Source organism: Grus americana, unplaced genomic scaffold (genome assembly GCF_028858705.1).
Source record: "Grus americana isolate bGruAme1 unplaced genomic scaffold, bGruAme1.mat scaffold_95, whole genome shotgun sequence".
Classification (NCBI taxonomy): Eukaryota; Metazoa; Chordata; class Aves; order Gruiformes; family Gruidae; genus Grus; species Grus americana.
The window spans coordinates 4,188-29,813 of record NW_026562133.1 but is presented as its reverse complement, the minus strand read 5'-3'; the positions used below and the strand labels follow the sequence as shown (position 1 = coordinate 29,813).

The following is a 25,626-nucleotide window of genomic DNA, read 5'->3' as shown; positions in this document are numbered from 1 at the left end:
CAGGGACAGCTGGGGAGCGGGGGGGCAGGGCTGGGGTCTTCCAAACGGGGCAGCCGAAGTGTCCCACGCACGGCCCTGCTCCTCGGGGAGGGGACAGGGCACCGGTCCCCCCCTGCACTGGGACCAGTACGGCCAGCCTGGAGGGTCCCCACTGGGGTCCAGTTCCTCATCTCACCCCTTCCCACGATTCCCCCGGGAATCCCAGCCCCGGGAATCCCACCCCGGCGCACAAGCAGCTTTACAAGGACCATTACATTGAACATTAAAAAAATAGCTCATGATTTAACAAAAACCACCAAAACACGGAGCACAACACGACGGCATTTTTAGTAGGATTAAGTTCACACCAAACGCCCCGTTAGCTAATGAGGGGGGATTGGGGGGGGCTGCCGGTGGGGGTCCGGCCCATCCTTCATCTCAGCCGGAGCGGTGACAGCGGGGCGTGGACGGGGGGAACGGGGGGGGGCTGGGGGTCCCGGGGGGTCCCAGGAGCCGGGCTGGGGGTGGGCATCAGCCCTCCGTCACCCCACGGGGACAGGGAGAGCCTGGGGGGTTCACCCTGGCCGGGAAGTGGGGGGAAAGCATGGCTGGGGGACCCCGACCCTGGGCACCCCCCGCCCCGGGGACCCCCCTGGAAGGGCACTTGGTGGGGTTGGGGGGTGAGCACCCATGGGGGGGCCCGGCTGAGCACCCACGGGGGGATGTGGGTGCAGCCCCGGTGCCACCAAGGGCAGCGCACCCCGGGGCGGGGGGACGGATCCAGCAAGTACCTAATGGGAAACTGGGAGCCGGGGGTGGGCGGCCACCCCGGAGGCACCGGTGGTGGGAGGGGGGGCGTGGGCGAAGGCACGGACCCGGCTCTGCTGTGGGGAGACCCCCCGGGAGGGGACGGGACCCCCAGGGTGGGGACAGGCACCCCGAGCTCTGCCTGGCGTTATCCGCAGGGGCCGGCAGAGCCCCCCACCCCATCCCACCCCCCCACCCCAGCTCAGCACCAGCCGGGCATCACGAAGGCACTTGGGTTGAGACACTCTTCCTCCTCCTCCTCCTCCTCCTCCTCCTCCTCCCTGGCTATAAGGGGCCACGGTGGGAGCTGGGGTTCCCCGGGGCTCACCCCAAAAACCTCCCCCAGACCGTGGGGACCCCCCCGCCTGCGAGACGAATGCTCGCCCCTTCTCTCAATAAATAAGAAATAACTTAAGCGAGGGGAGGCCCCAGCGGTGGGACCCCCCCCCCGAAATTGTCTGACCAGGACCCGCTCCCCCCCCCCGCTCCCCCCCACCCAGTGCCCCCCCCCCCACCGCCGTTACACAGCACCCGGGGAGGCGGGGAAGGGGGGGCGGCCAGGGGGTCCCAGTGCTCCCACCGGCTGGTGACGGCGGCTGCTGGTGGTGGCGGTGGTGGGAGCGCGGGCCGGGGGCTGCGCGGCCGCCGTTATTTGCGGAGCTGGAGGCTCTCCAGGAGGACGCGCTTGTGGCCGGGGTCCCGCACGCCGGCCTCCTCCAGGTCCTCCTCCGTGATGTCGCTGGGGAGGGGGGCAGGCGTGGGGCTCGCCACCCCCAGGGTACCCCAGCCCGGGGCGGGGGGGACACCCCAGCACACGTAGGGACCCCTCCAGTGGGCACGGGAGCCCCCCCTGGGGTGCTGGGTGCCCACCCAGCCTCCTCCTCCCCCCCCCTCGCCGTGGGGCTACGTGGCCCTGGGGGGCAGCGGGGACCCCCGGGGGGCAGCGGGGACCCCCGGGGCAGCACCCCAACGGGGGGGGACCCCATGGCAGGGGGATCCCAGGGCGGGGTGCTCCCACCCAGGCATCACCGCGACCCCCTGGAGAGGACGTGGCCCCCACGGGGGGGGGGGCAAGGTGGGGGGTTTGGGGGGGGGTGTGTGGGGTGCCCCCCCGCCCCGGGGGGCTGCTCACCTGAGGAACTCCAGGTCGTCCCAGCCGTTGCGCACCAGCCCCTCCTCGTACCGCTCCAGCCCCAGCGCCCGCAGCCACTCGCCCACGCCGGGCACGGCGCCCACGCCACGTCCCGCCTGGCACAGCGCCTGCGCGGCAGCACCCGCGCCGTCAGCCCCGCGTCACCCGTCCCGCACCCCAGGGGACCCCGAGATGGGACCACCCTGTGCCGCTGGGCAGGCGGGGGGGCGGGCGGGCAGGGGTGCAGGCAGTGGGGGCAGGCGGGAGGGGGGTGGGCAGGGGTGCAGGCAGGGGATATGGGCAGGGGATACAGGCAGGTGGGGTGGGCGGGCAGGGGAGCAGGCAGGGGGTGCAGATGGGGGGTGGGCAAGCAGGGGATGCAGGCGGGGGTGTGGGCAGGCAGAGGGGTGGGCAGGCAGGGGACGCAGGCAGGGGGTGCAGATGGGGGGTAGGTGGGCAGGGGATGCAGGCAGGGGGTGCAGGCAGGCAGGGGATGGGGGCAGGGGTGCAGGCAGGTGGGGTGGGCAGGCAGGGGTGCAGCAGGCGGGGGGGTGGGCAGGCAGGGGGTGCAGGTGGGAGGGGGTGGGCAGGGGTGCAGGCAGGGAGTATGGGCAGGCAGGGGATACACGGAGGGGCGCAGGCAGGTGGGGTGGGAGGGCAGGGGGCAGGCAGGGGGTGCAGGCAGGCAGGGGGTGCTGACAGGTGGGGTGGGCAGGCAGGGGTGCAGCAGGCAGGGGGGCGGGCGGGCAGGGGGGCAGGCAGGAAGGGAGTGCAGGTGGGCGGGGGGTGCAGGCACGTAGGGGATATGGGCAGGGGTGCAGGCAGGTGGGGTGGGTGGGCACGGGGGCAGGCAGGGGGTGCAGGTGGGGGTGTGGGCAGGCAGGGGGATGGGCAGGCAGGCAGGGGGGGCAGGGGTGTGGGGCTGAGGCGGGACGGGTGCCCAGCCTCTGCCCTTGCCGGCTGCGGGTGGTGCCCCACGGCCCTGGACCAGCGCCGCCCCCCTAACACCGCCCCCACCCTCAGCGCCCCCAGGGGTCACCCCAAAGGGAGTCACGGGGGGTTCCCAGCACCCTGACCCCCCCCAACACCCACCTCCTCAGCCTGGTCCTCCTGGATGCTCTCCCGGATGGAGTGGGGGGGGAAGGCGAGGGGGCGGCTGTAGTCGGGGGGCAGGCAGCGGGGGGGCAGCTCCAAGCGCCCCCCCTTGCCCAGCAGCGGGGCGGGGGCCGCCCTCCCCTTCCCGCCGGCGTAGTCCACCTCGCTCAGCGTCTTGGCCATCTGCAGCACCGAGCAGGAGCGATCGTCCAGCAGCCCCCCCGCCGCGGGCAGCCCCCCGGCACCGGGGGTCCTGCCGGGCCCCTCCAGCCCAAATCCGGCCCCGGCAGACAGCGGGGGCCAGGGGTGCAGCTTGGCCGGGGGGGACTCGCCGAAGGCGGCACCGCCGGCACCCGGCCGCGGTTTGGGCTCCTCGCACCCGGCGGGTGCCGGCAGCTCCTTGGCGCTGCCGTAGAAGGGGTTCGGGGGCAGCTCCAGCTCCCGCGGCAGCGGCGGCGGGGGGAAATCCGGCGGCGGCAGGTTGAGGGTGCCGGTGTCCTCGTCCGAGGAGCTCTCCTCGCCGCGGCACGCCGGCGGCTGCCCAGCCGAGGGGTGCCGGCGTCGCTCGGGCACCGCCAGCTGCACCTTGGCCTTGGGGGCGGGGGGTTTGCCGGGGTCCCCGGGCACCAGCAGCTGGTGCGGGACCCCCTCCAGCACGTAGTACGCCGGGTTGTTGAAGCTGTTCTTCAGCGGCCCCCCGCCGGCTCCGGCATCGCCTCCACCTTGGACCTGAGGGCACAGGGGTGAGCATGGCACCCCGGGGTGCGGGGGCAGCCGGTGGGTGTCGTGTCCCCCCCCCCCCGCCCTGCCCGTCCCCCCTCACCGGCTCGGGGCCACCTCGTCCCTGGCGGTGCTGCGGTGCGAGGCGGGGGGCCGGGGGGCCGGCGTGGCGCTGCCCTTCTCGGGCTCCTCCGGGAGCTTCGCCGGGGCGGCAGCAAGCGGCTCGGCACCGGTGGGCTTCCGCCCCACCGACCTGGGCGACAAGAGGTGTCGGGTGCCCCACGGGGCTCAGAACCCCGGGACGGGGCTCAGACCCCCCCAGGATGGGGCTCAGACCCCCGTCCCTGACCCGCGCGGCAGAGCCAGCACCGCGCTGTCCCCGGCCCCACCACAGACGCCGTGCCGGAGGGATGCTCCGAGGGATGCCCGTGCTCCCGCAGCACCGGGAGATGCTCGAGCCCCCCCCGGCACCCCCGGGACCCCCCAGCTAGGGACCCCCAGCGCTCCCCAGCCCCGCCAACCCCTGGCCCCCGTACTTGGCATAGTCCTGGTTGGCTCTGGCACCCAGCGGCACCTTCCCTTTGCCGGCCGCCGTCTCGTCCTTATCGACGCTGATCCACTCTGCGAGGGGATGGGGGCTCAGCGAGGGGGGGGGGTCCCATCCCCGCCGTCCCCCCCGGGGCGGGGGGGTCCTCACCATAGAGCCTCTCGCGGGTGCCCAGGCGCTCGGCGGGCACCCGGACCTTCATGGAGCCGCGGATGTTGCCCGTCTCCTCGCCCCGGTGCGACAGGTAGGTGAGGAACTGCTGCGCCGTGCTGCCGATCATCGACTTCAGGGCGATGACGCACTCCCCTGGGGGCAGCGGCGGTGGGTGGGGGGGTCGGCGTTCACGTCCCCGAGGGACCCCCCCACTCCCGGCTCCAGGAGGGCGGCGAGGTGCCGGGGGGAGCTGGCGCAGGCACTCACCGTAGGACTCGTAGCCGTCGAGGGATTTGACGGTGAGCAGGAGGTGCTGGTCCTGCAGGTACTCGATCTCGGAGAGGATGGGCTTCAGCTGCGGGCGAGGGGACACGGGATGATGGTGTTGGGGGGGGGGTCCTGCCTCCCCTGGCCCCAGCCCTGCCCACCCCCGGCCCCTCCTCACCGTGGGCAGCTGCCGGGACGACCACTGCACCTTGAGGAAGTTGATGTTGTCGCTGCTCTGGCTGTCGTTCTCGAAGCTCTTCTTGAACTCTGCGGGGACGAAGGGGGGACATGCACTGCGCCATGGCAGCCCCCCCCCCGGGACCCCGCCGAGCCCCGTGGGACCCCCCCCCCCCGGCCCTCACCTTCCAGGCAGGTGGAATAAAACTCGATGAAGAACTTGGTGCGGCTGGCCGTCTTCACGATGGCCTCGATGCTCTCGAACTCGATGTACGCCTGCTCGGAGGACTTGGAGAGCCCTCCAGGGAGAGACGAGGCTCAGGGACCCCCCCGGGACCCTCCCCGCCTCGAGGGAGAGGTGGGACCCGCGGGAGGGGGGGGGGGAGCGGGGTGTCCCCTTTGGCACAGGCACCTTTTTTGGAGACGAACTGGGACGTCACCCCCACCTCGAAGGAGCCGAAGACGGGCGAGTGGTCGCTGGTGACAATGTCATCAGTGCACCCTGTGGCCAGCCGGGGTGGGGGGGTCAGGCTGGGGGGGGGTCCCGTCCCTGGGGGGGGGGGGGCACAGCGTCCCAGGGAGGGGACAGGCACAGCTCACCGTAGGCGTTGCAGTTGATGTGAGTCTCGGGGTAGGACTTCCAGAGGATGCGGTCGCACCAGGACGGCACGTTGGTGCGGACCTGGCGGGGAGAGGGGGGGGGGGGGGGGGGGGGGGGAGTCCAGGGGGGGGGTCAGGCTGGGGGGGGGGGCCCCCCCCCCGACCCCAGGGTCAGGCTGGGGGGGGATATCTCCCCCCTTGCCCAGCACCTACCCCCGTGGGCTTCTGCTTGTGCCAGACGTAGGTGTCCCGGGAGCCCCGCTCGTAGCGGTAGGTGGGGGGGAAGGTGATCTCCTCCTCGCCTGCACCGACAGCGGGGGACATGTCAGGACAGTCCCAGCAGCGGGGGCTGCCCCCCCCCCGAGCCCCCAAAACCCCCCGAGCCCCCCCAGCCCTCACCGAAGCGCAAGAAGACCTTGTGCTTCTCCTTCTCCAGGTTGAGCTGATCCACCTTGAGCAGCGGCTCCAGCTCCTTGCGGCTGATGTAGTTGAGGATCTCCTGCGGGACAGGGGGGCTGGCACGGGGACCCCGACAGACCCCCCCCCCGCCATCCCCCCTCTCCTGCCCACCTGGATGTCCATGTCCAGGCGGTAATTGAGGTCCCCGAACCAGAAGAGGTGGGTGAAGCGGAGGGAGATGTCGAAGGAGCTCAGCTGCTTGTCCCCCAGCGAGAGCAGGCGCAGGATGTCCAGGTAGTTCTGGTTCCTCCTGCCGGGGGGGGACGACACGGGGGTGGCACAGGCCGGCACAGCCCCGGGGCAGGATGGGGCCCGTCCCGGTTCCTGGGCGCTCACCGTGCCGTCTTCTCGTTGCCGGAGGTGAGGTGGCAGTTGACGAAGCCGAAGGAGGTGCCGTTGAACATGAAGGAGACGCCCACGGCTCCCTTGTTCCCTGCCGGGACCCGGGGACGGGGCAGGATCAGGCCGGGCCGGATGGGGGGGGGGACACGGGGACCCAGCTGCCCCCAAGCCCCGGTGACAGGGCAAGTCCTCACCCAGACTGCGCTGGGCCAGGCTCCTCGTGCAACGCACACGCACCCAGAATCCTCCCCGTGCAATGCACACGCGCCCAGACAGGCCCCTCCTCGTGCAACACGGGGACCCCTCCCCATGCAAAGCAGATTTGCCAAGACCCCTCCTTGTGCAACGCACCCTTGGTGGGACCCCTCCCCGTGCAACGCGCGCACCCCAAGACTCCTCATCACGCAACGCACGCGCTCCAGGACCCCTCCTTGTGCAACACGTGCAACACCAGGACCCCTCCCCGTGCAACACGCACACACACACGGGGACCCCTCCTTGTGCAACGCACACACATCCCGCAATGCCTGTGCTCCGGGACCCCTCCTTGTGCAACGCGTGCAACACCGGGACCTCCCCCCACGCACCACAGACGCGCCAGGACCCCTCCTCGTGCAACGCACGCCAGCCCAGCCCCCCGAGCCCCCCAGCCCCCCGCGGCTCCGGCCCCTACCCAGGGTGTTGGCGATCCCCGTCTTGACGCTGGAGGTGCTGACGTGGCTGATGCGGTTCTCGTGCTCCGGCTTCACCAGCACCACCACCTTGATGTTCCACAGGGACTGCATGGCCACCTGCGGGCCCACGGCCGCCGTGAGACCCCCGTGAGACCCCCGCCTCCGCGCCGGACCCCGCCGGGAAACGCGTCCCCGTCCCGTGGGTGCGGGGTGCCCCTTGGGTGCACCCACCCGGGCGGCTCGTTGCAGAAGTCCCCTTCGTCACCCAGCCTCTCCCACCCGAGGGCTGTTCCGTGGGGAAACCCACCCCCACCAGCACCCACATCCCCCCCGACACCGTGAGACCACCCCGCAACACCAGAGCCGGAGCGCCCGCAGCCCCCCGAGCACCCGGTCAGGAGCCGGGGGGGGGACGGACACCGAGCATCACCCGTCTCCACCGCCCGCCGGTGCCTTGCGCTCCGCGGCCCCCAGAGCCCCCGGGTTCCTACCGGGCGGTACTCCACCTCCGTGAAGTCCTTCAGCACGGCGCGGAGGAAATCCACCCACTCCTTGTCCCCCAGGGAATTCTCCTGGGTGCCGAAGACGTAGATGTCGTGGGGGATGGCGACCGTCACCTCGTCCAGCGTCTTCCCCACGCCCCTGGAGGTGAACCACGCCGTGATGCTCTTGGGCGGGGGCACGCTGCCTGCGGCGGGGCGGGAGAGGAACCGTCAGGGGGGGCACCCCACGGGCTCAGCCCCCCCCCCGCGGTGGGGTCCCCCCCCCGGCCCCGCTCACCCATGTTCCAGGTGCCGATGAAGATGGAGATCATGTCGGGCTCATCCTGGTGGGAATGCTTGTTCTTCATCAGCTGCAGGAGCTGGCAGAAAGCCTCCCGCTTCTGCGGGGGGGGCAGCAGTGAGGGGGGGCAGTGGGGCTCCCCCCAGCCGCCTCCAGCCCCCCCCCAGCTCAGCTCGGCCAAACTCAGGGGGGCCGGGCAGGGACCGCCCTGGGGACATCCCCCAGTCACCCAGCGCCCATCCCCAAGCCCCTACGGGGAACCGGGGGTTCAATCCTGCGCCCCCCCCCCCCCCAGGAGGGATCCCCCACCCCCCCATCCCGGCAGAGCGCGACCCACCCGGGCGCTGACGAAAACGAAGTCTTTCCGTTGCGTTTTATCCTTTTCCTTCTCGAAAACGATGCCCAGTTTGTTCTGCACCCGCTGCGACTTGATCAGCTGCCGGACTGGGGGAGAGACGGGGGGGCGGGGGGGGGGGGGGACACACGCTGGGCTGCAGCTGGGCACCGTGCCCCCCCCTCTCCAGCCCGGGGTCTGGGGGACACGCGCCCGGGATGGGGACACCCACCCCAGCACCGACCCCACGGGGACGCTCCCCACCCGCTCCAGCGCAAAATCACCCCGGCCACCAAGCCGGGCGGCAGGGACCCCCCCCCCCAACCCCAGGTCCCCCCCCCCTCACTCTTGTCGTGGGTGAAGGTGTTCCAGTCCTCCTGCGAGTCCTTCTGCTTCTTCAGCACCACCAGCTTGCCCCCCTCCACGTCCACGCTCAGCGTGTACTTCTGCGACTTGCCGATCTTGGTCAGGTCCCCCAGGGTGACGTCCAGCTTCACCTGCGGCGGGACACCGCGTGCCGGGGGGGGACAGGACATGGACACCCCCCCGGCACCCAGATCCCCCCCCAGCACCCAGATCGCCCCTCTGGCACCCAGCCCCTCCCCTGGCACCCAGACACCCCCCCAGACCCCCCCCCGGCACCCAGAGCCCCCCCCACCAGCACCCAGATCCCTCCCCAGCACCCAGATCGCCCCTCTGGCACCCAGCCGCCCCCCCCCCCCGGCACCCACATCCCCCCCCCGGCACCCAGACCTCCCTCCCCGGAACCCAGACCCTCTCTCCCAGCACCCAGCCCCCCCCCCAGCACCCAGATCCCCCCCCTGACACCCACATCCCCCCCCCCCCGGAACCCAGACCCTCCCCCCCGGAACCCAGATTGCCCCTTGGCACCCAGCCCCTCCCCTGGCACCCAGCCCCCCCCCCGGCCCCGGCACCCAGATCCCCCCCCCCGACACCCAGCCCCCGCCGGCACCCAGATCCGCCCCCCTGGCACCCAGCCCCTGCTGGCACCCAGATCCCCCCCCGACACCCAGATCCCCCCCCGGCACCCAGATCCCCCCCCCCCCCCGACACCCAGATCCCCCCCCGGCACCCAGATCCCCCCCCCCCCGGCACCCTCGGTGTTTCGGCTGACGCCCCCCCGCCCCGGGGCCCCTTCTGCTGGGGGGGGCAGGACTCACCTCGAAGGTCTGCACCGGGATGCTCTTGGCCTTGCGGGAGAGGGGCGGGGGGGGGGCGGCGGGGGCGGCCGAGCTCATCTCCTGCAGGGCCTTCAGCGCCTGGCAGAGCCGCCCCGGGGCTGGCATCGGCCGAGCGACGGGCACCGCGGCCCCCGGCCCCCCAGCCCCGCACAGCCCCCCGCTGCACCGGCCCCCCAGCCCCAACAGCCCCCCGTGCCCCCAGCCCCCCCAGTGCCCCCCAGTTCCATCACCCCCCAGCCCCAACAGCCCCCCGTGCCCCCAGCCCCCCCAGTGCCCCCCAGTTCCATCACCCCCCAGCCCCAAAAGCCCCCCCGTGCCCCCAGCCCCCCCGTGCCCCCAGCCCCCCCAGTGCTCCCCAGTTCCATCATCCCCCAGCCCCAAAAGCCCCCCAGTGCCCCCAGCCCCCCCAGTGCCTCCAGCTCCACTGGCCCCCCCAGTGCCCCCAGTCACCCCAGCCCCAAAAGCCCCCCCAGTGCCCCCCAGTTCCATCACCCCCCAGCCCCAAAAGCCCCCCCAGTGCCCCCCAGTTCCATCACCCCCCAGCCCCAAAAGCCCCAATAGCCCCCCAGTGCCCCCCAGTTCCATCACCCCCCAGCCCCAACAGCCCCCCGTGCCCCCAGCCCCCCCAGTGCCCCCCAGTTCCATCACCCCCCAGCCCCAAAAGCCCCAATAGCCCCCCAGTGCCCCCCAGTTCCATCACCCCCCAGTCCCCCCCAGCGCCTCCCCCCCCCCGTGCCACCCAGGCAGCTCGTTCTGGCCCTGGCACCACCCGGATTGTGCCCCGGCTGTATCCTGGCACAGGACCTGGTGCGGACCCCCACCCGGACCCCCACCCGGACCCCCGCCCCCAGCACCCCCAGCACCCCCAGCACCCCCGCCCCACCTTCTTCTCGATGCTGGAGAGGAAATCCTTCAGCACGGAGAGCTTCAGCACCAGGCTCTCCAGCTCCTGCTCCCCGCTCTGCCCCGCCGTCTGAGACCCCCGGCACGTCACGGCCGGCCCGGCACTGCCGCAGCACCAGGACGGCACCCCCGGATCCATCCCCGCCCCCCCGGAGGGGCAGAACCCCCCCAGCACCATGAGATGGGGCAGGATGGGACCCCCCCAGCACTGTGGAACGGGGCAGGATGGGACCCCCAGAGGGACAGGACCCCCCGGCACCATGGGGCAGGGCAGGATGGGACCCCCAGATCCATCACAGCCCCCCAGAGGGACAGGACCCCCCGGCACCATGGGGCAGGGCAGGATGGGACCTGGCTTTCCCATCACCCACGCGTCCCCGTGGACGGTGCCGTGGCGTGTCCGTGGGCACGGCCCCCCGGGGGGGGTGTGTGTGTGCGTGTGGGGGTGGCACCGCCGTGTCCCCGCGCCCCCCTCACCTGCTGCAGGATCTTGGAGACCATGGGGGAGCTCTGCTGGTCGAACACCTTGGAGAGGATCTCCAGCCCCGCCAGCACCTTGTCCACCTCGCTGGGGAGGGCGAGAGGAACGGGCTCAGCAGGCGGCACGGCCGACCCTCCGTCCGTCCGTCCGTCCGTCCCTCCGGGTGTCCAGCGCCCACCTGTGCAGCCGTTTGCAGGAGGTGACGAGGGTCTTGTTGAGGTGGGGGAGGCTGCTGGCCCCCCCCTTCACCGCCTCCAGGTCCAGCGTGTAGCTGCCCTTCAGGTACTCGTGGGAGATGCTGCTCAGGCCGTTGGTGCTGCAGGGAGGGAGCGTGGAGGGTGAGGAGCCGGCAGGGACGGGCAGGGAACAGGCAGGGCACAGGCAGGGGTGCAGACCCTCACCTCTCCGCCGCCCCCTCCGGCACGGCCGGCCCCAGGCTGGTGGGGCTGAGCCCTGCCGAGGTGCCGGAGAAGCTGGTGGAGCCGGAGCGCGGCGGTAACGGCGGCTTTTCATCCTCTCCATCTGCAGTGGGGTGATGGGGGGGGGGGATCAGTCACCGCCCCCGCAGGGACCGGGGGTCCCAGGACCCCACCCAGCCCCCCGCGTCGCCCCGCCATACCCGAGTAGTCCCTGTCCTCCGCGTTCTCCTTCTCCTTCTCCCTCTCGACGGGGAAGAGGAGGGTGCAGACCAGCCCCTGGTTGGGCTGCAGGTACAGGGCGATCAGCTCGCTCAGCGTCTTGAAGCGCCTCACCTGCACCCCCTGCGACGTCTGTGGGGACACGGGGACCCTCAGCACCCGCCGGAGGGGTCACCCGGACCCCCCCGTGCAGGGACATCCCCCCCCTCCCCGTGCAGGATGGGGGGCTGACCCCACAGCTCCAAGGCTGAGCCCCGTGGGGAGCGGGCCCTGGCGCACGTGGGATCCCGCCGCGATGCAACGGCTGCGTGCCGGGAGGGCTGGCAGGGTGCAGGCAGCAGGGTGCAGGCAGCAGGGTGCAGGCAGCAGGGTGCAGGCAGCGGCCATCCCTCGGCCCCCTCCCTCCCGGGGGTGGCTTTTTCCTGCCTGCCCGGCCGGCACAAAGCGGGTTCTGTTGCTCTAAAAATACCCGGCGTGCCGGCCAGCCACAACGGGAGCAGCGGAGCCGCCCGGCTGTGCCGGAGAGCCGGGCACGCTCGTGGCACAGGGCCGAGGCCGAGCCCCGCTATGGGACACCCCCCCCGCCCCGGCACACATTGGGCGAGGGGCTGTAAATGGGGTGCTGTGCCCACCCAGCACCCCACACACACACCCAGCACCCCCCAGCAGGAGCCCGGTGCGGGCTGGGGGTCCCAGCACCCCGACATTCCGCAGCCTGTGCCAGGACCCCCCCCAGCTGCCCCCTGCGGGGGGGGACCCCGCTCCCGAAGAGCCGAGGGTGGCCTGTGTCACGGGGCGGGGGGGCACTCCCACCTGCACGGCCAGAAAGTCCTCCTCGTCGGGCAGGATGCGGTAGGTGTGGACGTGCTTCTGGAACCTGCGGGCAGCCGGGGGGGCGTCAGGCAGAGGATGCTGGGGGGGGGGAGCATCCCCTCCCTGCCTGCACGGCCCCCCCAGCCCCGGGGGGACACCAGGCACCCGTCCTGCCGGATCCCCGTGTCACCGGCCAGGCACGAGCGGCCGCAGGGAGAAGCGGCTCCGGTACCACCATTGCCCGTGGCATGCAATGAGCTGCCAGGTCTCAGCCCGGCCCCCGTGGGAAAATGCCTGTGGGATGGGTGCTGGGGGTCCCAGGTGGGTGCTGGGGGTCCCCCGGCTTGCTCCAAGGGCCCCCCCACCAATCCACACCCACGTCCCCGGGCAGCCCCCCAGCCTGCCCCATCCCACGCCGCGGATCCCGGCCCTGCTGCCCATCCCTGTGCCAGAGCGGGCGTCCCCTGCCCGCACCACCGGCAGGAGCAGGCAGGAGCAGGCAGGAGCAGGCAGGCGCTGGCAGCCGGGAGGCCAGGAAGCAATTTATTTTTCAATGGAAGCTCACAGGAACCGGGGACGCGATCCCGGGGCAGGGGGCGACGGGCGGCGCTGAGAGACGGGGTGCCGACGCCAGCGGGCACGGGGAGCAGGACCGGGACCCCGCGCCTGTCCCCTCCGCAGCGGGGGGACGCCGGGAGCCGGGACCCCCGGCACGGCCGGACACCCCCTCCCCGGTGCCGGCGGCAGGGACGGTGTCTCCCGGGCTGGCCCCCCGCCACAGCCCTCGCAGAGGTCACCGTGACCATGGAGGCTGTCACCGTGCCACGGCCACCTGTCAGCTCAGCTGCGGCGTCCCCGGCACGGTGACACCCCGCCAGGGCGCTGGGGGACCGGGGCCGGGCTGCGTCCCCTGCTACCGTGTCCGTGGAGGGGGTGTTGTGCCGGGTCCCCCGGTGCCCCCCTACCCCGCAACGCCGGGTCCCCCGGTGCCACCCACTCCCCCGTCGCCCACCCCAGCGAGCGGGGGCACGGCGCGAGCATCCTCCCACGGGCTCCAGAAAGGGGATCCCCCATTTCTGCCCCCCCCCCCGTGGACACGACCCCCCCCCCCCCCCATGGCAGGCATTGCACCCCATCACCCCGCGGGTGCAGCACCCACTCCCCCAGCACTGGGGCTGCTCCTGGGTGCCCCAGTGCCCAGGCAGGGGTCATGGGGGGCCATGGGGAACCCCCCGACTTGGGGGGGGCTGAATGAGAACCCTCTCGGGGGGGGGGGGGCTATATGGAAAACCCTCCCTGGGGGGGGGTGGGGTAAAGGGGTCCATGTGGGAAATCGCTGCTGAGGGATCTGGGGGGTCCCCAGCTCAAAGGAATCCTGGGGGGGGTCAACATGGAAGACCCCAACCTGGTGTCAGGGGGCTCTGTCTGGGGACCCCCAGCTGGGGGGATGGGGGGGCACACACAGCCCCCCAGCTGGGGGGGTCTCTGCGGGAAGCCCTGAAGCACAGTCGGGGTCTCCATAGCAGGAACCCCAATGTGGGGTGCTGGGGGGTGCATGGGGAACCCCAGCACAGGGTCGGTATGGGGAACCCCAAATTGGGGGGGTAAGGGGGGGCCGTAAAAGTCCCCATTGAGGGGGAGCACAGGGGTGTCTCTGGGTAACCCTGGGGGGCCTATAGGGACCCCCAGCACAGGGGTTGGCACGGAGGACCCCAGCTGGGGGGGCTGCAGGGAACCCCCACAAACACCGTCCGGGGGGGGCCAACCCCGGCCGCCCAGCCCCGTGCCGCTCCCGGCTGCTATTTTGGTGAATAATCCCAGGGGGCCGGGGAGCGCCGGGCTCACGCCGGGGCTGCCAGCACAAAGAGCCATTATGTGGGAGCGCGGCTGCCGGCGAGCGCCAGGGCTCCCCGCCGGCTCTGCCGCGCCAGCCGGCATCCCGCCGCAGCCAAGCCGGCACAGCGGGGACCACCCCTGCACCCACTGCCGCCCGTGCCCCCGGAGAGGGGGGCACCCACCGCCCTCCCCCACTGCGTGCCAAGATGGGGGTGCGGGCATCGCAGCGAGGGGGGTACCCCGCGCCCGCCGGTACCACCTTGGCACTGCCGTCCCACGAACCAGCAGAGAGCCGGGGTGGGGGCTCAGCCCCCCAGTCCTCCCGTGGGGCACTGCGGGGGGTCCGTCCCACCGGCATCGCTCGCCAGCCGCCAACCGGCGATGCCAGCGCTCCTGGGGTGCCGCTGCTGCGTGCCGGCACCGCTCGCTCCGGTGAAGCCCCGGTGTGCCACGGCCAGCCCGGCGGAGGCCGCGGCGTGTCAGCGGGAGGGTTAAAGGAAGACGGCGCTGCCGGGATCCCGGCGCAGTTCCCTTTCCTCCTCCTGCCCCCGCAGCTATTTTTAGGCCCCGGCAGCGGCTGTCGACAGCCCAGCAGCCCCGGCCGCCCCTGCGTCGGCAAGGGGGCTGCTCGGTGGGGCCGCGGCACGCTCTTGCCCACCGCCCGGGCTTGGACCCCCAGCGGTCCTCACCGCAGCAGGGTCCGGCGTAGCCGCCCGCCATGGCATCCCCGTGCCGGGCTTTGCCCTGCTGCAGGGTCCCGGCCCTCGGCGTGGCCACGCGGCACCCACAGCCGGGCCGGCAGCACCGAGCTGGCAGTGGAGGCCGGAGCCCGTGAGGCCCAGGGAAAAGCCACAGCCGGGCCAGGTGGCCTGCCAGGGCCAGCGGCACCGGGGGGACACCGGGGACGCCACGTTCCCACCGCCAGCCGCAGGCCAGGCAGGGCGAGACGCCGGTGCCGGACCCCCCTTACGCAGGCACCTGCGCCAAGAGCCCGGTTGCAGTCCCCTGCCACCCACCCAGGCGCCCCATGCGTCCCCCAGCCCCGCGGCACTGTTGGGTGCCGGTAGTGGCAGCGGCGAGGCGTGCTCTCCCCCTGCCGTGCCACCGGTGCCGTGCCCCCGGTACCGCTCGCCACCCCGGCTTCGCGGCAGGGAGCCGGCGGCCACGGCCACGCTGCACCCACGTGGCCGGGAAACCGAATCTGCGTGAGCCACGGGCCACAGGGAAGGAGGACGGTGCCACCGCAGAGGCTGCACGCCCTGCACCGGCACGGCACACGGCAGAGCCCCAGGCCAGGGCAGGCCGGCTCGCGGCAAACTCCTGGTTCTCCCTCATTTGCCGCCAGGAGCCAGCGGCTGCCGGCGCCCGTGGGCTCGTGGGGAGCGGAAAAGCCTCATTTCGAGGTGCCCTCGCACCGCACCGCCTGCCCCACAACCACATCAAGGGCCTGGCACCGGCACAGGCAGCCGGCCCCAAGCAGAGCCGGTGGCGCACCCCGGGAGCACCCCGGCACGGTGCTGAGCCGTGCCACCGACACGCCGAGGTGCCGGCCAGACCCGGGGGACGGTGGGGTGGCCGAGCCCCGCTGCACGGCGACGGCTGGGCTGCTGCCCCGGTGCCACCGCGCGCTCAGCCCCAGGGCTGGCACCGCCACCGGGCAGGGGGTGGCAGCACCCCAGGGACCCCGGCACTGCCGCAAGAGCTGCCGACCCCCCCAGTGTGACGCATGGGCACAGAGCCATCCCCCCAGCACCCCTCTGGGCTGGGGACCCCCCAGATATGAGGGCAGGGGCTGGTGCCCCCCAGCCCCATGGGGAGGCTCAGGGACCCCAAAAGTGCGGGGTGGGGGACAGTCCCCATCCTGGCAGACCCCTGTGGTGGCAGGGTGGGTGCCCCAGCCCCCCCAGAGCCAGCCCAGCTCCCCCCAGCCCCCAGTGCCCGGTCCCCTGGGACCCCCAGCCCAGCGCGGGTGCCACCAGCCCCCGGTGCCCCGTCCCCCGGCAGTGCCAGTGCCCCCCGCGTCTCCCCCTGCCTGTCCCCCCCCAGACTCCCACCCGCCCACTCCCTGTCCCGCCACTCCCCGCGCTATCCCAGCCCCCCTGTCCCCGTTTCCCCCCGGTGCCCGGTCCCCCCATAGTGCCGGTGACCCCCATGTCGGGTCCCCCTGTGCCCACTGCCCTCTGGGTGTCAGTGCCCCCCCCCCGAGGTGCCCCCCAGTGCTCCCCCAGATCCCCTCCACTGCTCCCCCAAGATCTGCCCCAGACCCCCCCAGTGCCCCTCCTGATTCCCCCCGATGCCCCGTTGGTGTCCCCCCCCCCGACACCGTACTTGTGCCCCCCAGATCTCCCCTGGTGCCCCCCGGACCCCCCCGACGCTCCCCCCAGTGCCCCCCCGCTACTTCTCATTCTCCCCCCATGCACCCCCGGCTACCTCGTCGGTGCTCCCCTGCCGGCCCCCCGGTGCTCCCCTGCCCCCCGGTGCCCCTCACATCTCCCCCAGCCCCCCCTCACCGCACCCCCCCAGTGCCTCTCGGTGCCCCCCCCGTGCCCCCCTAGGTGCTCCCTCCGGTTCCCCCTCGGTGTCCCCTCTGGTTCCCTGCCGGATCCCCCCCGGTGCCCCCCCGGTGCCCCCCCAGTGCCCCCTCTGGTTCCCCGCCGGATCCCCCCCAGTTCCCCCCGGTGCCCCCTCTGGTTCCCCGCCGGATCCCCCCCAGTTCCCCCCGGTGCCCCCCCGGTGCCCCCTCTGGTTCCCCACCGGATCCCCCCCAGTTCCCCCCGGTGCCCCCTCTGGTTCCCCGCCGGATCCCCCCCAGTTCCCCCCGGTGCCCCCTCTGGTTCCCCGCCGGATCCCCCCCAGTTCCCCCCGGTGCCCCCCCGGTGCCCCCTCTGGTTCCCCGCCGGATCCCCCCCGGTTCCCCCCCGGTGCTCCCCCGGTGCCCCCCCCGTTCCCCCCCCGTTGCCCCCCCCGGTTCCCCCCGGTGCCCCCCACTCACAGCAGGCAGAGCGCGTAGGCCCCCGCCACGCTCTCGCTGTCCCGCACCAGGAAGCTGCCGTCCCGCCCGGCCCGCGCCAGCTGCTCCTCGGCGGCGGCCCGGCTCAGGTCCCGGTGGTACCAGGGCGGCGCCGGCCCCCCCGCACCCGCCATGCTCCGCCACCGGGGCCGCGCTCCGCGCTGGGCGGGCGGGGGCAGCACCGGGAGGGGGGCGGGAGGGGGCGGGGAGCACCGGGAGGGGGCGGGGAGAAACGGGAGGGGGCGGGGAAAAACGGGAGGGGGCGGGCAGGAGCACCGGGGAGACGGGCGGTGGCGTTGGGGGGGGGGGGGGATGAGCGGTAACCGGGGGATGGGGAGCAGCGGGGGGGCCACCGGGGGATGGGGCACACGGGGGGCGGGCAGCACCGGGGGATGGGGCACAGCGGGGCATGGGGACCACCGGCGGGACCGGGAGCACCGGGGGATGGGGAGCACCGGGGGGACGGGCAGCACCGGGGGCCGAGCAGCGGCACCGGGGGATGGGGCACACCGGGGGATGGGGAGCACTGGAGGATGGGGAGCACCGGGGGGATCGGGAGCACCGGGGGATGGGGAGCACCGGGGGGACCGGCAGCACCGGGGGGCGAGCAGCGGCACCGGGGGATGGGGCACACCGGGGGATGAGGACCACCGGGGGGACCGGGAGCACCGGGGGATGGGGCACACCGGGGGATGGGGAGCACCGGGGAGCCCGGCAGCAGCACCGAGGGACGGGGAGCACCGGATGGAGACCGGGAAGGGCAGGGGGGGCAGCGGGCCGGGGCCGTGGAGCCGGGGGGGGGCCGGGGAAACCGGGCTGGGCCGAGGGCAGGAGCGGGCACCGGGACCGGCAGCACCGGGGAGCCGGGCACCGGGCTGCGAGGGGGGCCAGGAGCGGGGCGGGGGGCAGCCGGGAGGGCTCCGGGCCGGCAGGACCCCCGGGACAGCCGTGTGCCCCGGCCCTGGGGGGGGGGTGTCCCGTCCCCCGTGTCCCAGCGGCGGGGAGCCCCGTGCCCCCCGCTTTGCCGGGTGTGGGGGTTCGGGGGGCAATGCCACGCAGCCCGGCGGGTCGGGATGGATAAACGGGGGGGTCCCCGAGATGGGTGCCCCCCATCCCGCCTCCCCCAGCCCCACGGCACCCCGACACTGAGTGGGGCAGGAGCATTTATTGGGGGGGGGACGGGACACAGCGGCCGGTGCAGCCTGGGGACATCCCACGGGGGGAGGGGGGGGGGGACACGGGGCAGCCCGGACACCCCCCCCCCCTGCCCATCCGCTGCCCGCTCCTGCCTGCAGCTGCCCCTGCTCAGAGCAAGGCCAGGAGGGCGAGGGGCAGCAGGGCCAGCAGGACGAGGAGCGGGGGGCCGGGGGGGGCCACGGCGGCACCACGGGCGTAGTACCGAGCTACGGCGACGTTGGGGTTCCCCTGCGCGGGGTCGAACCACATCTGGATGCAGCGGCCGCTGCCGCGGCGGTGGGTGGTGTAGCGGTAGGAGTGGGACCAGACCTGCTCGCAGAGGTCGGCGGCGGTGGGGAAGACGTACTTGAACTTCTGGCACATGGCACCCTGGGGACACTGGTTGGTGCCTGCGGGAAGGGAGGGGGCGACCTGTGAGGGGGGGGGTCTTTGGGGCAGAGGGTGGCGTTCCCCTGCGCGTGGGGAGTGTCGGGGTCCCGACGGGTCCTTTGCCGAGGGGGGGGTTGACTCTGGGGGTCCCCACCCAGCTGCCGGCACCCACTGTCGCTGTCACTGTCACCCCCCCCATGGGGACTCTCACCCCCCCCCCGACCCACTCACAGCCACCGGGGAGGGGGGATGCAGCCACCCCCCCCCCACTGCGGCAAGACAGGGGGTGACCGGGGACCCACAGGGGGGTCTGGCCCCGAGGAGGGGGGGGTCCCCACGCCCCCCCACTGACCTGTGGTCCAGTTCCAGCCCTTGTGCCAGTTGACCTTGCAGGTGACGGCGTCCTGGCAGTCCTCCCACCACTGCTCGCAGTCCTCCCGGCACAGCGGCACGTGCAGGATCCGCTCCTTACGCCAGCTGGTGTCCGCCTGCGGCGGCACCCCAGTTCATCCCAGTTCATCCCAGTTCATCCCAGTTCACCCTGGGGACCTCCCGGCTCCCCCCCCACCCCCCCGGCGGTTGGGTGGGTGGGTGGGGGGTCCTGCACCCACCTGGTCGATCCAGGGCCCCAGGTTGGGGGAGCACTCGTAGAGACACGTGTCCTGGATGAAGTGACGCTTGCACTTCTCGGGCATGGCCCCGCAATGGTCCCAGTTGAAGTTGTACAGGTAGGACTGGTCCTGGTGAGCCTCCAAACTGGTGTTGGCGGTGCAGCAGGCGTTCTCCTTCCAAAGGGCACACTGCGCCGGGGCAGCCGGGGCTCAGCCGGGACCCACCGCCGCATCCCGGCATGGGGTGGGGTGCCAGGCGTGCCGGGGAAAGCACCGGCACCCACGGGGTGTGATGGACACCCCGCCGGGGCGTAGGACCCCCGCCACGGCAGCGCCGGGGTCCGGCCCGGTGATGCCATGGCCGGCGATGCTGGCGGGTGCCGGGGCGGCGGGCGAGGACCGTACCTGCCCGTAGAGCTGCCCCTCGGGGCCGGGCTCCGTTTTGTGGTGCTTGGCGTCCATGCAGATGTTGAGCAGCGAGTCCTGCGCCGCGGCAGCCGGCCAGGCCACGAGCGCCAGCAGCAGCACCCGCGTGGCTGCCATCGCCCTGCTGGCGGCACCGGGGGGGTCAGGACGGCGGCACCCAGCCTCCCGGGCGGGAGCACCGGCACCGTGGGTCCCCTCAGGGACGCGGCGAGGACAAAGTCCCCCGCGTGGCACGTGGGAGCGTGACGGCGCACTGTCACCGCCAGCCCTTGGCCGGGACCACCGGCGGAGCGTCGGGGCTCTTACCTGGGGGGGTGCCGGGCGCCGGGTGCCGCGGGGCGAGCGCGGCTCATCTCAAAGGTCGCGGTGCGGCGCAACCCTTGGCCGCCGATCACGGGACGTCGCCCGCTGCTGTGGCCGGGCACGGCGGGTCAGGCAGCGCCCACGGGCACGGGCGGGATGGGGCGCCGCGCCCCGCCGCCCTGGCGTGTCCTGGGGTGATCCCCGCGCCTGCTCCGGCCCCCCCAGCCCTGCGTGGAGCCAGGCTCTGGCCTCCTGGCGCCAGGCTGGGGCCAGCACCGGCCAAAATCCACTCGATTTGTTTTGTCTTCCCACCCTGGGGAGGGGGGGCAGCCACGGCGGGGAGGTGGCCCCACGTCCCAACACCAGCACGAGGGGCAGGATCCGACCCCCGGGTGCCACAGGGTCCCCATAGATGCCCTGGGGGGGGGAGACACCCCAGTAGGTAAGAGATGCCCCTGGGGGGGGGCAGGAACCTCCATGGGATCACAGGTGCCCCCGTGGGGGGGTGCGGGGGGGCAGGTACCCCCCATTGGGGTCACAGATACCCCCAAGGGGGCAGAGACCCTCACGGGTCACCCATGGCCCCGGGGGTGGGGGGCAGAACCCCCCCAGTGTCAGACGTTCCCCTGGGGGGGCAGGTAGATCCTGGGGGCAGACACCTCTGGGGTGCCGCAGTGGGGGGGCAGACATGCCCCTGCGGGTCGCAAATGCCCCGGGGAGGGGGCAGATACCCCCCACTGGGGTCAGAGGTGCCCCGGGGGGGGGGTGTCACAGATGCCCTGAGGAGGCAGATACCCCCCATGGGTCACAGATGCCCCAAGGGGGGGGGCACATACCCTACGGGGGTCACAGATACCCCCCATGGGGGTGACATGCCCCCCAGCGGTCACCGATGCCCCGGGGGGGTCACGGATGCCGCTCCCCGGGGTCGGACGCCCCCAGCTGTCAATCAGGCTTCGCCCCGCTCGCTGACCCCGCCCTCGGCCCCGCCCCGCCGTGAGTAGCCCCGCCCCTTCCTCGCCCCGCCCCTAGCCTTCCGTTGTGGGCGTGGCCTGGCCGGACGCGCCCGTCCCTCCGCGCATGCTCCGTGCCGCGAGGCGGGTCTCCCAATTACTTCCGGGGGGGGAACCGCGGGTCGGGTTGTACTTCCGGGTGGGCGGCGGCCCGTCCCGCCATGGCTACGCTGTTCCCCTCGCTGCTGCCCCGCGTCACCGAGTCCCTCTGGTTCAACCTCGACCGGCCCTGCGTGGACGAGACCGAGCTGCAGCAGCAGGAGCAGCAGCACCAGGCCTGGGTGGGCCCCGGTGGAGGTGTGGGGCCGGGGGTGGCGGGGGGGGGGGGCCCAGGCCCAGGCCCCAGGCCCCGGCTGCAGCACCAGGCCCGGCTGGGGGGGGGGTGCCCGGGGCCGGTCCCGTGCGCTGCTCCCCCAGCCCTTTTGGCGTTTCCGGCCTTTTTTAATTATTATTTTTATTATTTTATTTTTTTCTGAGGGGGTTTTGCGGTTCCGGGCACCGCCGGTCTCGCAGCCGGCCCGTGGGCCGTTGTGGCACACCGGCTCGGTGCGGGGCCGCTCGGTCACCTCCCGCGGCCCGGAGTTCCCCGTTTTCTGCGGGGGCTGAGGGAAGAGCCGGTGCTGAACCGAGGCCCCTTCAGCAGCCCCAATTAATTAATTAATTAACCAACCTTCTCCCGAGGAAGGCGGGGGCGGTTTCTGATCCCGTGAGCCAGCCCCTGAGCACGGGGGAAACACATCCCTTTGATTAAAGTTTAAAAAAAAAAATAAATCTCCGTGATTAAATGATTCTAATGAAATAAAATAATTTCAATCAATAATTAAAAGCTCTGCACTGGGGAGAAATCTGAGTCCCTCTGGGTGGGAGGTGCTGGAGTATTTTAATTGAGCTTTAATTATCTGCAGTGGCTGCGCTTGGCTGAAGGGACCCCTCACATTTGGCTCAGTTTCTTATAAAAAAAGAAAATCTCTGTGTTCGAGCTCTGCTTACGCCCCTCAGGCCACGTGCAGGGACACCCCTCTGCCCTGGGGGTTCCTGTGTCTTGGGGACCACCCTGCCTTGTGCCAGGGAGCGCAGGCAGCTGCCTGCAGCCACCCTCCCCTGCCTGCCCCTCGCCCGGGACGTGCAGGGGGGCAGCAGGACTCCTCTGGCAGCCGCCAGCCAGGAATAGGAAGCGGCGCAAGCGCTCGAGGGGCCGACAGCCGGGCGGGAAGGGCTGGTTTGCTGGTGGGGAGCCGTGCCAGGGTGGTCACGGAGCTGCTGGGGTGCTCACCTGCCTCCCCCTTCTCTTCCCTCTCCAGCTCCAGAGCATCGCCGAGAAGGACAACAACCTGGTGCCCATAGGGAAACCGGCCTCCGAGGTGGGTGCGGGGGTCAGGGCGGGGGGTCTGAGGGGCCGGTGCGGCGTAAAGCCCGCGGGGGGGCCGGCGGGGCGCTGGAGCTGCCGTATCCACAGCATTACGACGAGGAGGAGGAGGAGGACGACGAGGACGATGAAGACAGCGAAGAGGACTCGGAGGATGACGAGGACATGCAGGATATGGACGAGATGAACGATTATAACGAGTCTCCCGATGACGGGGAGATTAATGAGGTAAATAGAGGGGCTGGGGGCACCGGCCCGTGTCCCTGCTTCCCCCCCCCCCAGGACCTCAAAGCGGGGGGGTGCGGTGCGTGGGAGCCCGAGGGTGAGCCCCGGGGATTGTCTCCGCTCCACCCTCTGCCGGGTCCTTCTCCGGGTCTCCCTGCCTTTCGGAGGAGAGGGAGGGAATGGGGAACGGCCCCTGCGTGGGGGTGTGGGGGGGTCTCACCCCTTTCCCCTTCCCAGGTGGACATGGAGGGGGCAGAGCAGGATCAGGACCAGTGGATGATCTGACCCTGCCGCGGCCGGGCCAAACCGGAGCCTGGGGACGGGAGGAGGCTGGGGGGAGCCCTCGCCCGCCGCGGCTCTGGGGCGCGGTTTGGTGAAGCTCCTCCTGCCGTGGCCGCGCCGGGGGCTGCGTGGGGCGGGGGGGGCTCGGGGTGAAGCCGCCTGGGGGGCCACAGAGATGCTGGGGAGCGCCTGGCACGGCGGGGGGGCAGCGTTTTTTCTAATAAATTCCGTTTTTAAGAAGTCAGCCCCCAAATCTGGTGTCTGAGGCGTACCAGGGCGGGCTCTGAGAGCCGCGGGGGTCTGCACCTGCCGGGGAGAGCCAGGCTCTCTGCCGCGCTTCCCCGGCGTCTCACACCGACCTTCCTGCGTGGGCAGGAGCCGTATGGGGCACGAGGGCCCCCCCTTTCCACCTGCCCTGCTGCTCCCACCGCCGCGCCCCACCACAGACCACAGCAGCCACAGCGTTTCCTCCAGAGCCCGTGTTTACGGCCGAGCGCGGTTAGTCGGCGACCCGGCGCTCCCCTCGGTGACGGCGCTCACCGCGAGGCAGGATCTTCCCCGCCCGGCTCAGCCGTTACCGGTGTAACAGAGCTCGGCGACGCCGTCGGGGATGGCGCGGAAGTACTCGAGGCTGGCGCGGTGCACCTTGCAGCGGTATTTGCCGCAGGTTTTGGCGTACTGTAGGAAGTGGGGCGCCCCGGGGAAGAGGACGTTGTCGGCCAGCACGGTGGCCCCCTGGGCCAGCAGCTGGTGGGTCTCCAGCAGCCGCAGGTCCCGCAGGTAGCAGCGCTTCCCGTGATCCATGAAGACGAAGTCGGCCTTGGGCAGGCCGTGCTGCTCCCGCAGCCGGGGGATCACCTCCGCCGAGGGGCCCGCAATCAGCTCCACCTGCACGGGACCCCCTCAGCCCCTGGGTGCCGGGGAAGGGCCCCCCCCCCCCCGCCCCTCTCCTCCCCGGCAAGAGCCAGGCTCTCCCCCCACCGGGCGCGGTGCTCACCGTCTGCTCGTCGAAGCCGGCCAGGCGGATGACCTTCTCGGCCACGGCGGCGTGGCGGGGATTGCCCTCCACGGTGTAGAGGCGGGCGCCCGCGGGCAGCGCCTGTGCCAGCAGCACCGTGCCGTAGCCGCAGTAGGTGCCCAGCTCCAGCACCCGCTGCGGTGCCCGCTCGTACAGCAGCCGCTCCACGATCCTCCCTGCCACGGCCAGCACCCCTCAGCACCCTGGGGGGCTGCACCCCCCGTACCCCCTGCCCTAGGCAGGGTCGGGTTGCCGGGACTGCCAGGACGGGGGGAAGGTGCCGGCGGTTCCCCGGGGCCAGCGCCAAGGGGGGCAGAGGGCACGGCACAAGGGAGGTGGATGGCTGTGCTGACGCTGCCCGTGTCCCCAGCCCGCCCCCATGTCCCCAGCCGTGCTGGGGGCGTAAAGCCCTGACGGTGGTGCCGGGACTGTACCGGCAGTGCCACGGCTGCGCCGATGCCATGGCCGTACCAGCGGTGCCATGGCCACACCGATGTCAATGGTGCCACAGCCCTGCCAATGATAGTATGGCCATACCAACAACGTTGTGGTGGTGCCAATGATGCCGTGGCTATGCCAACAGTGCCACGGCTGTGCCAACAATGTCATGGCCATGTCAATGGTGCCGCGGCTGTGCCAATGATAGTATGACCATACCAACAGTGCCACAGCTGTGCCAGCGGAGCTGTGGCCGTGCTAACGGTGCCATGGCCGCGCCAGTGATGCCACGGCTGGGTCAACGATGCCGTGGCCGCACCAACAGTGCCATGGCTGCGCTGGCGGTGCCACAGCCGTGCCATCGGTGCCGTGCCCGGTGCCGGGATCCCCGCGGCGCAGGCGGGTGAGGGCCGCGCTTACCTTTGACGGGCCCCACGCAGCTGAGGTGCTCGCAGCGGTAGCTCCACTGGTCGAAGGTCTGCAGGACGTGCCGGGGGTCGCCGGGGATGGCGTGGGCCAGCAGGTACTGGAAGGCGCGCTGCTCCCGTGGCACGCCGGTGAGCCGGTCCCGCAGCCAGGCCGCCAGCACCGCCCGGTACAGCAGCACCAGGTAGTGCCGGTAGCGGATCAGCAGGGTGACGAGGAAGGGGAGGAAGGCCAGGGCAATCGCCGGCGACACCATCGCAGCACGGGGGGGACGGTGAGGCTGCGGAAAGGGGCCCCCACGGGGGATGCTGGGGGGCGGGGGGTGCCCCCCTCCAGGGTGCCAGCCCACAGCTCCCACTCGTGCCATGAGCTGGCAGTGCTCTGCGCCCCCCAGCAACGCCTCTCCCTGGACGCTGGGGCACCCCGGGGTGCCGTGGGGGTCCCCGCACCGGGGCTGAGGGGTGCCAGGCTGTGGGGCTGCCCTGAGGGGGGGGGGGTCACTGTCCGGCACGGCCCCTCATACCCCCCTCAGCCCAGTTTGCTGTGCCCCACATCCTGCACCCTAAAACCTGCACCCCACACTGTGCCCCGCTTCCCACACCCTGGGCTGTTGGGGGTCCCCAGCCGCAGTGAGGGGTGGCACCTACCTGTGCCCACGCTCCAGGCAGCAGGCAGGCAGCAGGCAGGCAGCAGGCAGGCGGCAGGCCTGTGTGGCCCCGAGCGGTGCTGAGCCCTGCTGCCCACTCAATTATTGATGGTGTCACCTTTGCGGCAGCCGGCACCGGCTCCGGTTACCGGCTGAGCGGGGCCAGGCTGGGGCTGGGGGGTGGTCCCCAGGTCCCCATCCTGGGTGGGGGAGTGCACACCAGAGTCGGGGGGTGGGTGCTGTGCTCCAATGGCCCCCCAGTGCCCCGCTCCCCCAGAGGCAGCGCGGCAAGGCTGGACTGAGCTGCTGTCCCGTGGTCCCCGGTGCAGGCAGGGAGGGGTCACAGAACCCCAG

The 25,626-nt window shown here is 72.5% G+C and overlaps 4 protein-coding genes across 5 annotated transcripts; 1 reads left to right on the top strand and 3 right to left on the bottom strand.

Moving 5' to 3' along the window:
* Positions 1-272: 272 nt before the first annotated feature.
* Positions 273-17,130, bottom strand: LOC129201316 (phosphatidylinositol 3,4,5-trisphosphate 5-phosphatase 2-like). Its single transcript, XM_054812436.1, is given in 29 exon segments — positions 273-1,525; positions 1,919-2,046; positions 3,011-3,708; positions 3,711-3,742; positions 3,837-3,986; positions 4,270-4,354; positions 4,431-4,586; positions 4,701-4,788; positions 4,879-4,967; positions 5,063-5,176; positions 5,290-5,379; positions 5,478-5,559; positions 5,691-5,779; positions 5,877-5,976; positions 6,048-6,186; positions 6,273-6,369; positions 6,952-7,069; positions 7,444-7,640; positions 7,733-7,835; positions 8,073-8,179; positions 8,416-8,566; positions 9,251-9,349; positions 10,155-10,244; positions 10,652-10,742; positions 10,834-10,971; positions 11,057-11,177; positions 11,275-11,425; positions 12,107-12,170; positions 16,935-17,130. Coding segments are annotated over 29 exon segments (3,810 nt in total). The 5' UTR covers positions 17,087-17,130; the 3' UTR covers positions 273-1,434.
* Positions 17,131-18,006: 876 nt separating this feature from the next.
* On the bottom strand, positions 18,007-20,159 carry LOC129201313 (folate receptor gamma-like). Of its 2 annotated transcripts, none has more exons than XM_054812432.1 (5): positions 19,862-20,159; positions 19,535-19,676; positions 19,130-19,318; positions 18,871-19,006; positions 18,007-18,538 (listed from the first exon to the last, which is right to left on the bottom strand). In XM_054812432.1, exons 1-5 carry the CDS (start codon positions 19,906-19,908, stop codon positions 18,258-18,260), a joined length of 795 nt encoding a protein of 264 aa, XP_054668407.1. In that variant the 5' UTR covers positions 19,909-20,159; the 3' UTR covers positions 18,007-18,257. The 2 variants fall into 2 exon arrangements, with proteins under 2 accessions (XP_054668407.1, XP_054668406.1); XM_054812431.1 differs by having other exon boundaries at positions 18,008-18,538; positions 19,535-19,679; positions 19,862-20,158.
* Positions 20,160-20,978: 819 nt separating this feature from the next.
* Positions 20,979-22,860, top strand: LOC129201312 (anaphase-promoting complex subunit 15). The gene is made up of 4 exons (XM_054812430.1): positions 20,979-21,152; positions 22,173-22,232; positions 22,328-22,465; positions 22,700-22,860. Exons 1-4 carry the CDS (start codon positions 21,033-21,035, stop codon positions 22,745-22,747), a joined length of 366 nt encoding a protein of 121 aa, XP_054668405.1. The 5' UTR covers positions 20,979-21,032; the 3' UTR covers positions 22,748-22,860.
* A 451-nt stretch (positions 22,861-23,311) lies between these two features.
* Positions 23,312-24,888, bottom strand: LOC129201315 (transmembrane O-methyltransferase homolog). Its single transcript, XM_054812435.1, has 3 exons — positions 24,621-24,888; positions 23,742-23,938; positions 23,312-23,632 (listed from the first exon to the last, which is right to left on the bottom strand). The coding sequence occupies exons 1-3, from the start codon at positions 24,880-24,882 to the stop codon at positions 23,312-23,314; spliced, it is 780 nt and encodes a 259-aa protein (XP_054668410.1). The 5' UTR covers positions 24,883-24,888.
* Positions 24,889-25,626: the final 738 nt, after the last annotated feature.